Source organism: Ammodytes marinus (assembly GCF_949987685.1).
Source record: "Ammodytes marinus genome assembly, chromosome: 5".
NCBI lineage: Eukaryota > Metazoa > Chordata > Actinopteri > Uranoscopiformes > Ammodytidae > Ammodytes > Ammodytes marinus.
Genome location: NC_137234.1, coordinates 25,868,895 through 25,882,192, shown reverse-complemented (window position 1 = coordinate 25,882,192; position 13,298 = coordinate 25,868,895). Strand labels below are relative to the sequence as shown.

General features: G+C 43.3%; 1 protein-coding gene across 1 annotated transcript in view; it reads right to left on the bottom strand.

Annotated features, from left to right (window-relative positions):
• Positions 1 to 3,817: 3,817 nt before the first annotated feature.
• Positions 3,818 to 13,298, bottom strand: part of carmil2 (capping protein regulator and myosin 1 linker 2) — a gene marked incomplete at both ends in the record, with an annotated part of 44,326 nt that continues 34,845 nt past the window's right edge. Inside the window, 9 exons of the mRNA XM_080027702.1 lie at positions 3,818 to 4,251; positions 4,379 to 4,501; positions 5,061 to 5,150; positions 5,617 to 5,746; positions 6,884 to 7,116; positions 8,140 to 8,208; positions 8,323 to 8,359; positions 8,856 to 8,957; positions 9,861 to 10,680. Coding sequence (XP_079883828.1) covers positions 3,818 to 4,251; positions 4,379 to 4,501; positions 5,061 to 5,150; positions 5,617 to 5,746; positions 6,884 to 7,116; positions 8,140 to 8,208; positions 8,323 to 8,359; positions 8,856 to 8,957; positions 9,861 to 10,680 — 2,038 coding nt within the window. The remainder of the gene's footprint in view (positions 4,252 to 4,378; positions 4,502 to 5,060; positions 5,151 to 5,616; positions 5,747 to 6,883; positions 7,117 to 8,139; positions 8,209 to 8,322; positions 8,360 to 8,855; positions 8,958 to 9,860; positions 10,681 to 13,298) is intronic.

Below are 13,298 nucleotides of genomic sequence, written 5' to 3'. Positions count from 1 at the left end.
CCGGGGTCTCCATTGTGATATTTTGAGCTTCATAATGCACATTTTTTCAATGGGAGACAGGTATGGACTGCAGGCCAGTCTAGTACCTGCACTCTGTTCCTATGAAGCCAAGCTGTATTAAGACGTGCAGAATGTGGCTTGGTATTGTTCTGCTTAAATAAGAGGGGACGTCCCTGAAATAGACGTTGTCTGGATGGAAGCATGTTGCTCTAAAACATGTATATACTTTTTAGCATTAATGATGCCTTCACCGATGTGCAAGTTACCCACTCCATGGGCACTAACCCACCTCCATACCATCACAGACGCTAGCTTTTCAACTTTGTATTGGTAACAATCTGGATGGTCTGTAATGACTGGGGGGGGGGGGGTTTGGGACCCAGGTGCGGACCCAGGGGTGTCTTAAAGTTATCCCCGGATATTGCATACAACCAATCAGAAATGTCGACCTTCGGGGGCCTATTGCATAAAACTAAGATAAGGGATTAACCTAGGATATTTTGGTTATCCTGGCTTGAGTTAGCCATGATCCGGTTGCATAAAAGCGGAGGGACATAAGTTACCATGGAGATTTACCAAGGTAATTTATGTCCAAGGCATAAAGACTTTAAAACAACACACTTGAAATTAAAACAAGAGTTCCAAGTTATGACACATCTCATAACTTATCATTTTAATCATTATTAACAAATTATCCATTTACAATTTCAGTTCATAACAGTTTTTTTTTCTTTTGCTTGATGTCGTTTTTATACATATATATTCTGTGCGTGCAAGGCAAGATAAACATTAAGGTAGAAAATAAATTATCCCCAAAGGATGTGACGGAGGCTCAGGTGCTGACAGCCCAAGGAGCTAAGCTAAGGTCTGCTCTTTACAAAACACACACACACATGCTCCACAACCGCCCTGAGAATACAATAGACTGAACACACTCCTGTTGTAATATCTCAGACACATTTCTGCTCATATGTTGGTCCCTTATTAAGATCCTATCATGGTCCTTCTCTCATGGGCATGGTTATTCCATGTACTGTATTATGTCTAACGGAATGATTGAACTCAATTGATTTGAATGTAGACTACACTGTGCAATGTGAATCCACAGAACACATGCAGAGACATGACGAGATTTACATGTGCTATCTCGAGATTGTAAAAGACGGGAAAATATCAGAGGCAAAAAAAAAATACTGATAGAAAAGCAATCCCACTTAGATGACGTGATAGGTCTATTGTAAAGAATAGTAAAAATTATTGACGTGGGCGCTCCGGTGACGTAGTGGATAGAGCGTGTACCATATTGGCTCTGGCCTTCGTTGCAGTGGTTGCGGGTTCAAATCCGACCCGTAGACCTTTACAGCAGGTCATCCCCCTCTCTCTGTCTCCCCATTTCAACTCTGTACTATCTAATAAAGCTTGAAAATGCCAAAAAATTATCTTAAAAAAAAGATTGACGTACACATTTCCATTTCCTGCAGAGTGATTGAAACTTTCATCTGTTGGAAAAACCAATTGAAGCAGTGAGCAAAAGCATGAGGGTTTAAAATAATCACCCACTGAGACATGGATTCAACTGACACAGCTATGAGACTGTTGTGAAAATGGACAGAGTCAAATAAAAGCCCCAATGACAAAGAATGGAGTGGCTGTGCACTGCTGAGGTCCTGCAGTGATGTTCTATCCAGCAACACATAGCTGTATATAGGGCTTGGTTTTTCTTGACATTACATTACATTATGTGTAACTCAGTGCACCAAATACCATAATCATACATGCTTCATTTGACCATAGTTATCATTACAACAACCCGTATCATATGAGTTAAATAAACCTTACTCATTGCCCGTTGTACTATATCTCCCTGAGCATAGTGATTTTATTTGCTGCCATCCATACATTTCACTGTTTTTGGCACTGTTCCATTTCTATTCATGCTGTTTACACACTTGTCTGTTGTCACAAGGTCTGGCATAGTGGTGATGCTGTTATCCCATATGGAATTAGCTACCTTGGAAGTCGCATGACAGAATTAGAAAAAGAGAGCTTATACTTTAAGCTTTTCTCTAGATGTATGAGTGCAAGACCTCAGTAGTAACACAAGTCAAGCATTGAACGTGCTTGACATGTCGCAAAACAGATTACAGTGATTTGATAAAAAGTTCTATTCCCAACTAACACAGCCTCTGTCTCCACTGGAAAGTCATTGACAATGAGTTGATTGATCCCACAGTGATAGGTTTGGGGATGCAGGGGTGAACTCCCTCCCAAACAACTAATAGAATCCAGACTGAGTAATAAAATGGCAATTTAATGCTCATGTAACAGGCAAAAAAAATAAAAATAAAAAATGTGTCAAATGTGTTGATCGTCTACATTCCTTTAGTGGAGAGTGCAGAATAATGATGTCACAAGCACCAAGTTGATGCTCTAGTCCTTTCATTTGGCGTCATTGAAATGACTTGGCTGACATTGAGTCTTAAAGATGCGTTAAGACTGAAAGCAAAGCCAACTCTAAAGGTTCCTATTTGCATATTACTCAATTGAACCATGCTAGTGGACGCAGACAGCCCTTGGTGGTACAGAATGAGGCAGGGAGTTAAATGAGTTGAAAACATGTTTTAACGTCAGTGAAAAAAAACGACTAGTTATCCAACACAGGTTTGATCAATGCATGGAGATGAGAAGATAGTGAATGTGGAGAAAAAATGAACTGGATTGATGGTGGAGTGAATGTCCTGGTCAGAGATGAACTGTGTCAACACACACCACCAGACACTCAGCAGACAAACTGTTTCTTGGGATTCAGATGAGCCAGATGTGGAGATCAAATAGGCAGGGGGGGTGTCTGGCACTGTGTAGTTATGCCTCATTTCCCGTGAGCGGTACAGTTCAGTTTGGTACCGTATGGTTTGGTACTGAACGGTTAGCCTTTAGATCTGGTGTTTCCATGCAGACGGTACCCATACTTTGTAGGCAGGGTCCATGCTGGACAGGCGATAGCCGCTACGTAAGAATGGTGACCTCATAGCAGTGGGACACAGTGTAGCCCACTGATTCATTCAATGAAGAAGGAAAAACTCTTTGCAAGAAAATGACACACAGCAGTTAATCTCTCACACGGGAATAATGATTCTGTGGACAAATCAATGGACTGCAGTGTGTAGCTCCACCCTTTTTGGGACCCTGTTGGATGGCTTGGCAGTGGAAACGCAAACAATTGCATGCCGTTTAAAATCGAAACAGTACCGCTCAATGGAAACAAGGCTTGAGAGTATGTTACCAGCGTGGCTACAGTTAACGTATGCACATTTACAGTTTGGGGTTCATAAGCACAGATTTCACAATCCACAATCTGGACTGTTCTGACTGGACCATTTGTGCAGTCTGTGTTTAAGAGCCAACATACCAATTGTACAGGCGTTAAGTGAACACAGCAGCTGTTTACTGCAGGACGGTGCAACATTCATGCCACAACCTCAGACCTTGTATACCCTCCCAGTTTGTGACGTCACAGACCCCCCTCCTCTCCCTCCTCAGGTAAGTCTGGGTGTGTGTGTGTGTGTGTGTGTGTGTGTGTGTGTGTGTGTGTGTGTGTGTGTGTGTGTGTGTGTGTGTGTGTGTGTGTGTGTGTGTGTGTGGTTGTGTATGCGTGGTTGTGTGGTTGTGTGTGGTTGTGTGTGTGTGTGTGTGGTTGTGTATGCGTGGTTGTGTGGTTGTGTGTGTGTGTGTGTGTGTGTGTGTGTGTGTGTGTGCTTGGTTGCGTGGTTGTGTGTGTGTGTGTGTGTGTGGTTGTGTGTGCTTGGTTTTGTGTGTGTTATTCAGACAGAGGGGGCTCAGGTCTTTTGTGTGCTGGCTCTGTGGTGTGCTCCCCTGCTCCTCTCTGCTGTGTGCTCTTGCTCTGCTGCATTGTGCCGGGGGGCCAGTTCTTCTCCGTGTGGGACAGGGGACATGCCGGGGGCTTTTTTTCAGACGCGGCTGTCATTTTGCTGGGGGGGTTTTCTTGGGTGGGTGGAGGGGACACCAGCAGTTTGTCTCTAGATCGGGGACAGGATGGCGCTGTGCTGCTGGGGCTCTTGATGTGGGCCGCGGGGCTGACAGGAGGCTTTTCCACAGTGGGGCTTAGTAGTGCTGGAGCTGCACTGGAGAGTGGAGCAGTAGGGCAGGGACCTCCAGTGTCCTCCTGCTGCTGCCCTCCACAGCAGCCAGGCCTTCCCCTCTCGTCAGCTGACTGTTTCCCCGTGTCACTGACTGGACGGATGGATGGATTGGGAACAGACAAGACAGACGGATAGAAGAATAGGTTTTAGATCCCAGATAGAAAGAAAAAGCAACAAGTGAAAGATTAAGAATAGCTATGAGCATGACTGGTCCACACCTCGGTCCCTCCCCTGAGCTCTCTGTGCTTCCTCGGCACTAGATGGGTCTTCAGAACAGGTGGGCAGGTCCCCTCTGTTGCCCCGGAAACGGATGGGCGACCTCTGTAATACTGCCTTCAGCTCTGAGAGAGTTAGTTGGTTAGTTTGATTATTTGTCACACACACAATAGCACAGGGCAATGCATAGTGAAATTCTTGTGTACGAGTCCGAGATATGACATATGAGATATGAGAGACTTATAGGAGACTTAACTTTAATCAAGGTTCGTACAGTTTTTCTAACAAGTAATATTCAAGCCCTTACCCTTATCTTACTTTGTCAAGGACACCAAAGGCTATATGTATGGTATGTATGGTCTGATCTCCAGACCTTCCAGTGTGCCTTGAGGCCTTCTACTACGTATTTGCTCAGCAGCATTCATCTTTCCTCCTTTTTTTGCACAAATCTTAAGAACCGAAAAACTAAATTTGGAACATTCAATCTAGTCTGGGTTTGTCAGACTAACTGAGGCTTATAGTTTATTAAATCTGTAGTATCTGAAAAAAAAATGACTTCCTCAACCTTTCAAAGGCGTGTGGTTTCATGTCATTACTATTACACTGACAATGATTATCATTCAGTTTTTGGTGTTCCATCTGGCAAGTGTTAAGCTTTCATACGTCCTCATTCCACTGTCTCACCTTGTGTCATGGTCAGAGTGTCTTCGTGGACAGACACAGCTCTGCGTTGTGGGAGGGGCTTGGTGTGTACGCGGGGCTTAGGGAAGCTCTCTGAAAGAAAGCAAATGCAAAACGGTCAAAAAATAATGGATGTGCACAGACCGGGCTTCAAATCAATCTTGTTGAATGAAACAAGATTGTTTGAAAGAGAAAACTGAGAGATGGCACCCGTGCTTCCCTTGCTTGTAAGTTTGTGTTTTGTAAACATTCAGTGATAATGCTAGCTAACGTCAGCAACCTTGGCTAGATGTCTTACGCTACACAGCAGCAGCTAAGAGTTAATCCACTCTGAAGGCGTGTCATCTCTTAAAGTCACTTTCTGTCACAACCACGACTCATATTTAACGTGTAGTTGACAATTGTCACTGTAGACATTGGACGCACTCAAATTGAGTGAAGGTTTTGTGTGTGTGTGTGTGTTTGGGGGGGCCCATTTAAGCTTAGGGCCTCCAAAAGCTTAGCAGTGGCCCTGTTCGAACGGCATATCTTTACAGCCCCAGTGATAACATACACTCACCGTCGGTCACTGACTGGGCCTTCTCAGAGCGCTCCTGTGCACAGCTAGCCCTCCATGGAGACAGGGCTGAAGGAAGGAGCTTCTTAGTGGGGGACAGAGTAGCACCGTGGATACACTCCAGGCTTCCATTCTAGGGAGAAAAATGTGATATACACAATGATATGGAAGGGAAGTGTATTCATTAAAGAGGACCTATTATACTACTTTTCTGGTCTTAATTTCTTGTTTTACACTGCTATAGAGCAACCTGACACGAATCACATCACAAAAAACTATGTAGATTTTCGGGAAGCTCTTTCTCTTATTTTGGCGATCCAGCACATCCTGTCAACACTTGAGTGTGTGTGCTTCGGCAATCTCCGCTCCCTCCGCCTGTGATCGGCCATCTCCGCTCCCCTTCCCCCCCCTCCTGCAAACCCCACTCCGTTGTGATTGGTTACCTTCCTTCCGGAACACTTTCAGTGGCGGGAAGCGTGAGCATGGACCTATAAGGGCGCGAGGCAGACGCGAACAGGGAAGTGACAGCATTACCATACATGGAAACATCCGCGTGGTGACTTCACAAAGTTACATGCAACGTCACAAAGTTACGGAAGGGTAGACCGCTTTGAACACGTGACTTCTCGACTGGCTAGAATAGTGTTTAGTGCTCTGCACAGACACCCCAGACGGTCAGCAGGGAATACGTCGAAATGCATGTAAGTCATTATTTGATAATTTAGTATGGTTGGTTAAGCATGACTATGAATCATCATAACAACGTTTATAGGTCATAAAAGTCAAAAAGCATCATAGGTCCGCTAATAATCATTGAGCTGTGGAGAGATAATGGGTAAGATTAAATAAGTTTCTTCCTACTCCTGTTCTGGCACATCAATGATGGTATATATCATAATATATTTTTGTAATATGCTTTTAATTTTGTTTAAATTTGTGAACTAATTTGAACATTATTTTTGTGCTTTTTCTTCTTTGTTTTGTATTATTTTGATATGTCTGACATACATGTCTTTATTCATTCATTCCTATTCCATATGAGCATATAGAGGCAGAGAACAAGTATGCCAAGCCAGAAATAGATGATCATTTGTGGTGATATTCACTAATGTATTGATTAGCTCCAGCACTATAGCTGGACAAAAATATATATCTCATACAGCAGTCCTACAAAAACCTCTGATTTTACTTTATGGTGACCTTGGAGGCTGTAGTTGAGTGAGTGAGTGAGTGAGTGAGTGAGTGAGTGAGTGAGTGAGTGCTGTGATACCTGTGCTGGCCTGCCATCAGGAGGGGGTGCTCTCAGCTGTACTGCCTCTGCGTTGCTGCTGTGTGGCGGGGCAGAGCAGGGCCTGGCGGTGTGGGTTGGAGGAGGGGTGGGCAGAGGGGGCTTGGCTGCTACAGCGGGCCGAGGCCGGTCGGGGACGGTGGGCTTTGGGTGAGGAGGGAGACGGTCTGGTCGGAGGATAGGCTCCAGCACTCTCACAGGATGCCTGGGCTCTGCTGCAGGAGACAGGGGGCAGAGATGTGCTCAATCACTCCTCTTTGGTGGAGGAGAGCCCAGATCAATCATTGGTAGTGTTCGGAAAGCCATACTAACGTCCTCCCTCCTACATACTCAACATCCTTATACTACATACTGTTAAAGATCGATTGCGAGGTGCATCGAAACATTCACACTGAAGTATACTCAAGCAATTAAGATTTCTTCTTCTTCTTATAAGATTCAGGCTGTTTAGACGCTGTTTAGTGTATTGCTGCCCTCTACAGGTTAGATATAGAACTAGATTTTTTTACATACAGTCCTGTGTTGTGCAGGAAATGCAGAATTGTAAATATAGAATAAAAAAAAAAAACCTTCTTGTCGCTTGAAAAGACGCAGTGCATTGTGGGGCGGTTGATTAGGAAAAGTATCCAATCGATCCATACCAAAATTCTTTCCCGGAAGTTAGTACTCATCCAGGCAAATCTCGCATACCCAAACTCGCACACCCAAACCATCACATACTCAAATTGAACTCAAAATGAGTATGAGTAGGACGTTAGTATGGCTTTCCGAACACAGCCATTGTGTCCAGGTTGGAAGGGTTTTTTGAACAAATAAGAGACTCCTCACTCCGAAATTAGATATGCGATCCTGTATACATGCAGGTAGAATGCCGACTATGAACGAGTTATAGGTGTTCTTATCCGACTTCGCTTGTCCGTTAATGTGCCGGTTTGTGTGCAAAGTACATTGGATAAAGGTGTTTACATGCATTTTACAAGTCCTGTTGAAGTCTTATTCGTTTATTTACCCGATTATGAGTCTGCATGTAAATGCACTGAATGTTTCAAACAACAAACGGACTAATGGGAACAAGGACGAGAGGGTGTAGTTTATAATGTCCATCCTGTGACTGTGAATGTAGACATTTTTTTGATGGTAGTTGCTCCATTGTATTGCATGAACCGATTATATCCCTCTACTTTAAGCCAGGAGGCATGTTTTTAATCAAGTAAAGTAGCGTAGATAAAAATTGATACCTGAAGAAGTGGACATGGTTCTTGGCTTCAGGTATGTGGGAGGTGGCTCAGGTTTGTCCAGGATAGCACCTGATGGGACAAAAGCAAAAACCATTTTTTAAAAAAGATTATGATGATCTACTACATAAAGATTATTGATATGGCTAAGATTAAGACGCCGTATACGAAACCAAATAAGCTTACCTTCAGAGTTGGCCTTTCTCATCTCTTCATCTCTTTTCTAAAAAAACACACATTAGATAACATTAAACTTTGATCAACAACCCACTGTTGCTCTTTGTAATGGTCTTATTCTTCTTGCTATACAAAGGTACATAGCAGAATAAACCACAGGTAATTACAACTTGTGTCTGCTGATTATATTGTCCATCCGTCATATCAGTTAAGATACTATGCTAATAAGTGAGATCTGGGACACTACAGAACAGTCAGAATGTCACACAGGTTGGAATCAAAGCAACAACTTATTCAGAGAGGTTAAACTGAAAGGGAGAATACTTACATGTTACTAATAATATCTCATTACAATGGAAAACTGTTTGCACATAGTAAGTACTATAGATCAAAGTTGAAGCAGTAAGTGAATGTTTACAACAGACAGGCTGCTCACCTTTGTGTCATCTTCCAACTCAATTAGTCTAACCTGCTGCTTTGTTTCTCTGTCTTATTGGCTGACGCCTTGTGCTTACATACGCACGCACCCACACACATCCTACCTGACTCCTGGTGTCGGCAGGTGGAGTTTTGACCACACCCATTCTGTGTAACATCACCTGAAGCCTCTGCTCAAAGGTAGATGTGCTCTCCGACGCATGTTTCTGCAAGGCCATACATGAATATTAGAGCAATTAATGTTCCGCATACAAACGCATGGTTTGAAATAGACATAGACATTAAATGGTCTTGTTCATGTATTAGAGTAGTATTGATCAGTGGCGATTTTAGGGAGGGGAGGGGGCATCCCCTGTCTGCTCAAATCTTCCCTCGCACTGCAGTCCGGCCTGTTCTGATTGGCCAGGTTCCAGGCAGAGGGCAGACGGGGGGTCTTAGAGAGACTTCTGTTTAGGCTCTAAACAGAATGTCTTAACAGAGAGGCTATAAGACAAATTACAGCAATGCCAGTGTGAGAAATAAATAGGGATTGGTAACACTTTATAATAACTATCCGTTGTAACTCGTTAATAGATCATTAGTAAACTCTTAATTAATGATTATTAATGATTTGTTAAGTGTTTGTTAGCAGTTTGTTAAGGATTTATAACAATGGTAGATAGTTAATAGCTTAATAATTGAATCAGTTCATCTGGGAGGTAATCCGAGATACCGACGAGGCTGAAATAGGCTATAGACTATACACAGTGCATGGGCAACTGAGGGCAGCCCCATTTTCAAATATTTTTAAATAAACTCAATACACACTGTGCATGCCATGGACTTGAATGTGACGTGATCAGTTAATCTCGGATTACCTCCCAGATGAACTGATTCAATTATTAAGCTATTAACTATCTACCATTGTTATAAATAAGAGTTTACTAATGATCTATTAACGAGTTACAACGGATAGTTATTATAAAGTGTTACCAAGGGATTTTTGGACACTACACCGTGAAAACAGTTTTTAGTAGAGTCACAAAATAAAAATCTGAACCCGAAAAATTGCATAATATAGGATCTTATAGGAATATGTGTGTGTGTGTGCAGTGTATCGTCACACTGACCCTGCTGTGTGTGTCCTCCTTATCTTCAGGCTCTAACCCTGTGAGCAGGATGAGACTCTGGCTCTTGCCCTCCCTCAGTGTCCTCTTGTTCAGCTTGAGCCTCCTGTCTGCTTGTGGAGCTCCTCCTGGCTGCGTGTCCCTCATCAGCACAGCACTGCTGTCCTGCCCGGGTGTCACAGGGCTGGGGCTGCGCTCTGGAGCTGCTCCTTCTTCTTCTTCTTCTTCTTGGGTGGAGAATGTAGCGCTGGTGGGGATGTGAGGGCTTGTCTCACTGGGAGGCGTCACCATGGACACTGACTTGACAGGCGCCATTGTTCTCCTGGTGGTGGCGGTGGCAGCGCTGCTTCCTTCTGTGTTGGTGGCATCATTAGAAAGGTTAGCATCCTCCACTGAGCCCGCCCCTCTCCCCTTCTCTCTCTCCCTGTCCCTGGCCTCGCGGAGGGGGCGGATGAGGTCGGCTATGGAGGTCCTTTTGACCTTCAGCCCCTCTCCTCCTCCCTCTCCCCCTCCGGCCCTGGTGGCTCGGCCGGCTCGAGCCCTCTTGAAGGCAAAGAAGTCGCCAAACTTTTTCTTGATGTTTTTGGTGGGGGGAGGTGTGATGGGGTCAGGGGGAGTGAGGGATGAGGACAGGGGAGGAGCGTCAGTGTGTGTGCAGGGTGTGGTGTCAGGGGAGGGGACAGGGGGACAGGGGACAGTGGCGGTGGGGCTAGAGGAGGGGACACCGTCAGACAAAGAGGGAAAGGGGGTTGAGGCTGGAGGGGTGGAGCTTGTCTCAGGGGGAGTGGCTTGGGCAGGGTTTGACTCCTCCCACCGGCCTTTTCTGCAGCAGGGAGACAGCAGAAAGAGCGACAGACACAAGAAGAGACGCTCAGTACTACTACTACTACTGCTACTGCTGCTACAGGACACATGCTCAGTTCAAGTACACAACGAGATAGAGCATGCACACAGCACATACAGTAGAGGAAAAACCTCTCTAGTCAGTGATTGCTACTCCATGCTCCACTAAAAGTGAGGAATGGCTATGGTGTTTAGTTTTAGTCTGAAAACTCAAGCATATAAAAACCAAGTCTTAAGTAGCACAGAGCAGTATCGGCGAGCAGAAAAGCATCATGGTGAGGCTCTGCTTGATACCCTCTCTTCACAAGTTGCCTGCAGAGACTTTAGAGGAGGGGATGGAGTAGACAGTAGCTGATGTCTGTGCTCCTCTGATGGGTCCTTCTTTATACCGACATGAACCTTAAAATGATTGTTTGGTTTGATCACAGGCACAGGTAGTCCCAGAGGAAATCTCAGAACATTCAATGACAACATGAAAGAGAGTTGAAACCCTTTTTCATGGGGACATCACATAGGGGCAAGTTAGTCTTACACTAAGGCCATGTCTAGTATCCTAGTAACCATAGCCTTCTCTGATTGGTCCGTTTCATTTGTCCTTTAGTCCGCGTACATGTGGACATATCTTAGAGAAATGACATTTTCATATAGAAATATACGATATCTTTAAATATTTAGACAAATATTATAGTGCATACAGGAAACAAAATCAATAATTTGAAACAAATATTAAAATAAGATCTTTGACAGATTTTGACTTAGTGTAAGACTTTTTTTTTTTTGCCATCGACATGATGCTATTGTGCTCATGCCTACTGCTCTGTGCGCGTATCACCTGTGCATGCTTTGGTTTTTATGTGTATGACTACTGATGACCATGACATTGGGACTGGATTTTACATTGTCCCCTAACTACTTAGCTTTCTTCTAGCATCATTGTAGGTTAAAAATGTCTAGTGGCTGGACTTCCTCAATTTGTTTGAAAATTACACTTTGCTTGTAATTACACTACAGGATAAAAGTGTAAACTTTGCACACATAGCACCCATTCATCTTAAAGCAGATGGCCATGATAGCTACAGAGCGCATTGGGGAATTACAAGTGAATAACCCCTCTTGAATTAATTTGTACGTGACGTGCTGAGAAAGATAGCCTGTCTGTTTTGGGTTGTCTGTCGGTAATGGCGCTCAGCTGTTTACATGGTATGAATATATATCCATGAAAGGAAAAAATGCTAATTCATTTCATAAATCTTTTAGGATAACAATAAATAAAGTGTGCCACTTACAGGCAAAAAACTACAGGATAGGAAAATGTGGACAGTAATAACATGGTAAAACAGCTGCTAAGAAGGCAGTGCTGCTGATACTGTGCTGCTATTGCTACGTGGCTGCTATTGCCAAAGACTGAAATGGAAAATAGACACATAGCAGCCGCCTAGTATGTGGACGTTGTTGTATCCATCAATAAGAACTTGCTATAATGTGGAGGAGCCTACATACGTATATGAGTCACATGGAACCAGGTAGTAGGCAAGTATTGTGACGCAAATGACTAAATGAAACTAGATTGGTTCTGTTTTGCACATGCATACTTGTATCGGCCCTACCACCCCTTAGACCTGCCAATGAGAAAAATGTCAAAGGTGTTTAACCTGTCGAACCTATCTGAAAGGTTTAAAGCAGAACCATAACCTGCTGTCATAGCGTGCGACCAGCTTATGTATTCATGCCTAGTGTATGCATGGATTTTTGTGCCAAAATATATATACATGTAAATGTTTATACAAATATCTATTTATTCTAATCATTTTAGATGAATGATATTACATTATACAGCCGCGGAAAAAATTAAGAGACCAGTCTAGATTTTTCTTCAATCTTCATCTCTACATTACTTCATGGAAATGCTCTTAATGACAATATTTTTATTGTGAATTTGGTAGAAATGTTGTCAGAAGTTTTTAAAATAAAACCTCAATGTTCATTCTACTGTATGCCTATAAATAGTAAAACAAGGGACACTGAACATTTGGAGTGGTCTCTTCATTTTTTCCACGGATGTACATACAGTACGTCTCAGGGCAGCTGAGAACAGTGTTTGAGTCTCTTAATTAATGCAGCAAATTGCATTTGTAGTAAAATATAGTTCACTAAGGCCTTGTGCATACTATGGGCGTGGCGTGAGTCAATTGGAGCGAGGCAGGCTTCTTTTGAATTAAATTCCCCATGTTAACAGTTGAGATCGTTCCATTCTTTTTATTCTCTTGTTTTTCGTGAAATCCAATCACGTGTACAATACATATCACAAATGTATTATGTTGGAAAAGCGCAATGCCACAATGACTGCATTGTTAGAGAAGGCTAGATATCGGCCAACCATGAGCAGCGAAACACTTTTCCGTTGTGACTGTGAGCTAAGTAGTGTTGAGTGAGATTACAGTATGTGTGATTAATGGTCTCAATTTCAGTCCTGCTCTGTTAAACGTATGTATAACTTCAGTGTCATTATTTTTTCAGACTCCTAAGAAAAACCATGTGTGTGTGTGTGTGTCTGTTGAAGGTGGTATTGGAGTTTGGGCTGTGATAGCCATGTGATAG